Here is a 5082-nt window from a genome sequence, read left to right as displayed (position 1 = left end):
TAGACATTGTCCACAACTTCTTGCCTACCATCGGACTCCAAGGCGAGGACCATTGTTAGGGCTGATAACTTGAGGGGGACTAGACTGATGGCAAGGTTTCCCACTTGATTTGTGAGTAGGTAAGCTACACTAAAAGGTGATCTCTTACCCCCCCCCTCAGGGGCTTGCATCACCTCTCTCATCTACATGCCTCACGTATTCAGGCAGAACCTCCAGTGTTTTTGAGTGTCCTATAGGTTATCAAACCCTAGCTTGCTTGCATCGAGTTCTCCGCAGACGTTCACTTTTTTTTACTAATTAGAATATATGAAAATATGTTATTTATATTAAAATATCTTATTAATAATTTACATTTAAATAATATTTTTAATATTAAATATATTAATAATCAACATTTGGAAAGCAAACAAAGCTCAAAATCTTTGTGTTGTTTTGTATTCATTGCAAAATTTGAATTTATAAGATTTGTTTAATTATTTTAAATCTTTTAGATATATATACCTTGACGGGTTTCCAATCAAGGAGACATGTGGCTATAGGTTGGAGTGTGGAGCTAGTTGGGCCTACATGAGCATCACACTCGACTTAATGGCTATTGGGAGTCGGACTCTCCCACAAGTGTTACTTAATGTAGGAATGAGGCAACAGGGTGGTCATTTGCAGCGGGTGGGCGATGAGAAGGGAGTGTTGGGGGAGGTAGAGTAGTGAGGTATTGCCATCTCAACTCAGGCACAGGGCTTGTGGTGATGGTGCAAGATGGGCTTGGGATTGAAGGGTATGCGGGGGACTAGAACTCGCAAGCTCTTTAGCCATGGGATCTGGTAGAGCAAAGGGAAAACTACAACGACAAGAATTGCAGTCTTGGAGCTAGTGTGGTGGTGGTGGGCTCTCGGTTCCCCTGCCTCACTCTAGGTCTTCTTCCGGCAAGGAATTTCTCCTCTCAAGCGGTAGTTGGGTGAAGAACGTGGGGCGTGGCTCTTCCCTAGGAGAGGCTAGTCTCGGACACAGAGTCGACCGAGGGCCACCACTCTGATGCAGAGGCAACCATATCCCCAAATCACTCCTAAGGCCACATAGAGGCCTTAACTACCTTGGACTCCATAGCGGCTCTACTGAACACTCTGCATCTCAGCATGGAAACTCTAAGGGAGTAGTACTATGACGGTCAGAATGAATTGGTGGCCTACATAAACAACCTCCAACACATGCAGAATGAACTCCTAGACTCTCTAGATGGCCTTCGATGGTAGCTTCGGTGAACACATGACCATATCCATGCATTGGAGACTCGGGTAGAGCATATTGACTACCACACATATGAGAGGGTAACATTCTTTGCAGCCCCGCCACTGTTTCCCCACAACCCTCCTCTGCCATGTGTAATTTTGGAAAATTCTCTTCTTGTGCTACTTTTGTTTCCGAAATAATCAAAGACACTAGTTGTCTTGGTTTCCTTACATACTCAATCTTGTTTAGAACAACTCTCTTGTTAGTTCTTAAGCTTGTTATTTTGCATGGTATGGTAGCAATGATGTATATAGTTCAACTCTTGATGTACGATATTTTTGAAATCTTCATAATATAATATAGTTACCTTGACTCACAAAAAAAAACTTATCATGGTATCATCATAACACATTATCAAAATAATAATTACAAGACATGAAAATTGTGTTTTACATTGATTGAGTGGAGAAAGGCTCTTTAGCCAATATAATATAATGTAAAGTAAACACTTTATTTCAATCAAAATAAAATAAAATAAAATAGATTTAAAAAATTAATACAAGTAAAAATGGTTTATGATATTAAAAATTTATAGTATTAATGGAGGAAATTAAACTAGCATAGATATATCTTAATTCGCTGAAGAAATTGAACATTTTGACATACAACCTTCTTTTAAGAAGAAAAAATTAAATCTTTTGATATACAAACCTCTTTTAAAACAAAAAAAAATAATATCTCCACACTTGATAAATCAAAATAAAACTTACCATCTAAATTAATTAATTAATATTTTATCTAAATTGATTGTATGGAAAAACACAATCTAGCAAAATAATTAACTTTAAATTAAATATTAAAAAGATAACGAATCTTCCTTGAAGTGCCCTATTAAAATGATTTAACCTACAATAGTTTTTCTGTTTCTCAATGCAAGTGTAACAGGCAAGGAATTTCCATAATGCATGTATTTTATATAAAATAAAAGCTGCCGTGCTCTTCAATTTTCAAGTCCATCATTAAATTTTCCTACAATTATTTTGCATGTTCGTATCCATTAGGACATTCTATAAACCTCTTCTGTAAACAAGAAAGAAGACTGAAATTCGAAGATGAAATACTTGTATATTAACATTATCTTTACGCCATCAAGATCTGATTGAAAAGTAATAATTAAGCTAGTCTTTGATCCGATTGTACTGATCTTTGAAACTCTCATATTTTGGAAAAGCTATGTGTGATCGCTTAATGGTGTGGTGATGAATTACGGTGTTACAGGACCTTCCTGCCGACAAAAGAGATGATGCTGTAAGTAGCATTGTGTACGAGGCGAGGGAAAGAGTTCGAGATCCTGTCTTTGGCTGCGCAGGAGTAGTTACTGATCTCAAGAACAAAGTATTGGAGCTGCAATCGCAATTGGTTTCCGCACAAGCAGAGGTAGCCACGATTACTCAGCAAAACGCGAATCTGTTAACTGTCATCTATGGATATCATGAAGTGTCAGAGCCCAATTTTTACATCCCTTCACTTGAAGAGAATGAAGACACCGGTATGAACATAAATAAGGAAACGCTGCAGTTATGGGAACCACTGTGATATACTGCAGTTATAGGAACCAGTATGAAGCGTACTTCTGATGACGTTCATACACTGCAGTTATGGGAACCACTGTGAACATAATTAAGAATGATTAGCTATTGCATAGTTTTAGAATAACTGTATGTGAATAATGGAAAACTAATCATAGTTCTTCCTCTACGCAATTCTGCAGAGCCTAGTATCCTCGAACTGAAGCAAAAATATGATCACGCTAAGAACTTTGAATTTTGTGCTCTTTATTTAAGTCACTGCCAGCTAAAGCTCAAGATTGTCAACACTGTGATTGCATCTGAGATTCTGTTGCAGAAGAACTTCTTTCATAGTTTTGAATTGATGAAAATCTTAGCTTTAATTATTTGTTGCTTCGATTGTGTCGCATTACTCATGGGAAACACGATGAATCGTAGTCCTCTTATGGCTTTGAACGACATGAAGAAACAATAAAACAACTATTTTCCCGTTTTGAACATACATTTGTATAACATCTACCTGAATCCACGCTAATATCGAATCTTCATTAAAAAATACAACATTCAGATATTAATATTCATTCATATACAGAGACAGAATAGCATAGATGTTGTTAAGTTTTCCCTGAGACGCATGTTTTATCAAATAGTTTGTAAGTTTTGTTTTTGTGTGTTCTTTTTTAACTAACCCCAAAAAAATAAAAATAAAGATTAAAAAGGTAAAAAAGACCACGAAAGATTAAAAAGGTAAAAAAGACCATGAAAGATTAAAAAGGTAAAAAAGACCACGAAAAAAAGGTAAAAAAGACCATGAAAGATTAAAAAGGTAAAAAAGACCACGAAAAAAATTGTAGTTTTTTAAAGGATAAGATTTTTTTTACTTTATGTAAGTTTGATCACTTTAATATGATCACTCTGACAAGTGAATTTTGTAAAAAAGAAAAGAAAAGAAAAGAAAAGAAAAGAATAATACAATTACATTTTTGAAAAAGAAAAATAGAATATGGTATATTAGAACAGTTACAATTAAATCTTTGAAATATAAAGAAAGATAGAAATTGATTAATTCAATTTGACTTGGATTTCGATGGAGGAGTTAGTTACATATTTATAATATTTTTTTGGGAAAGGCTAGTTGGGCATTAGGAGGTGTTTTCATGTAAATGTAAAACCAAAAAGTAAATTGTTTTTTATTCATTTAATTATTTATAAGTGGAGTTGGTTAAACATAAATGCTGTTATCCATAGATGGAGTTAGTTATTGATAAGTGAGTAAAGTGATTAAAAATAAACTTGCTATAAATATACTATTTATGAGAAATAGGCTAGTTATAAATAGACCTATGGTGTAAATAAACATTATGACAAAAATAGATATGTTACAAATAGCAATATTTTTGAATAAGGACAAAATGTTCATGTATCCTAATACCCTCTCAAAAACACAATTGTAATATGTACAATAAAATGGGTCCTAATAATATGTAATCATGTTAGATATCTATTTGTAGAATATGCAAAACAAATTATTGTAAAGATAATTTAAAGCAAAGAAAAATAAGTGGGAAGAAAACGCTTCTTAAAACATAATGTGTATCATGTTAGGTATGATGCAACTATGTCCTCTACCAAAAACAAATCTTCCAATGCTACTTTTGCTTGTTTAAGGTCGTTGTGATGTGATATATTTAGAGTATATTGATGGATAACTTTGGAACATTGAAGATATTATGGAAATGTCTATTTTGAATATAAACTATCTCTTATCAAGTTATACTTGTCTACATACTTTCATATCCATATCATCTCTCACTAAAATCGGATGGTCGGTGCAACATTTTAGGGAGGAGAAACTATCTTGTGAAGTAGCCATATGATGTGAGGCTTTTGAATCTACAATCCCTCTGTTAGGTGAGGATGAAATGGATACAAATGCATCTCCTTTATTTCGATCTTATAGTGGCCTATTTCCATCATTTTTCATCATTTATTCTGAATGAAATCTTCTAGATAATTTTGTTGAAGAGATTGTGACAGAAGATCAATAGCCCTTTTCAGACATGAAATTTCTGCATGATATTCATTGTTGCAAGAGTTGCATTTGGGTATCTCTTCCTTTAGTTTTCCTGCTTTGTGGTCAGAGGACTAGTCGAGGGTTATTTCTTGATCAAGCTCCTACTAGTTATTTTAGTGGTAGTCTTGCTACTTTTGGGTACCACAAGTGCATATGTTTTGAAATTCCTAAGAGCACATATATTTATAATGTTATCATTCTCTTGTATGACTG

At 34.2% G+C, this 5082-nt stretch overlaps 1 protein-coding gene across 1 annotated transcript; it reads left to right on the top strand.

Moving 5' to 3' along the window:
- Positions 1-588: 588 nt before the first annotated feature.
- On the top strand, positions 589-2823 carry LOC149154287 (LOB domain-containing protein 1-like). Its single transcript, XM_089444098.1, has 2 exons — positions 589-696; positions 2506-2823. Exons 1-2 carry the CDS (start codon positions 589-591, stop codon positions 2821-2823), a joined length of 426 nt encoding a protein of 141 aa, XP_089300224.1.
- The last annotated feature ends 2259 nt before the right edge of the window (positions 2824-5082 follow it).

This window comes from Pinus tabuliformis, chromosome 9 (genome assembly GCF_031772625.1).
Source record: "Pinus tabuliformis cultivar Carrire ecotype Pingquan chromosome 9, CPIR1, whole genome shotgun sequence".
In the NCBI taxonomy this organism is placed as follows: Eukaryota; Viridiplantae; Streptophyta; class Pinopsida; order Pinales; family Pinaceae; genus Pinus; species Pinus tabuliformis.
This window is presented reverse-complemented; position numbering and strand designations above follow the sequence as displayed.

Bases quoted from the DNA above. Each gene is read 5' to 3' on its own strand.
- LOC149154287 (XM_089444098.1), top strand. From the start codon at position 589: ATGGCTATTGGGAGTCGGACTCTCCCACAAGTGTTACTTAATGTAGGA. The intron at 697-2,505 runs GTAGAGTAGTGA...ACGGTGTTACAG, and splicing joins AGAAGGGAGTGTTGGGGGAG to GACCTTCCTGCCGACAAAAG.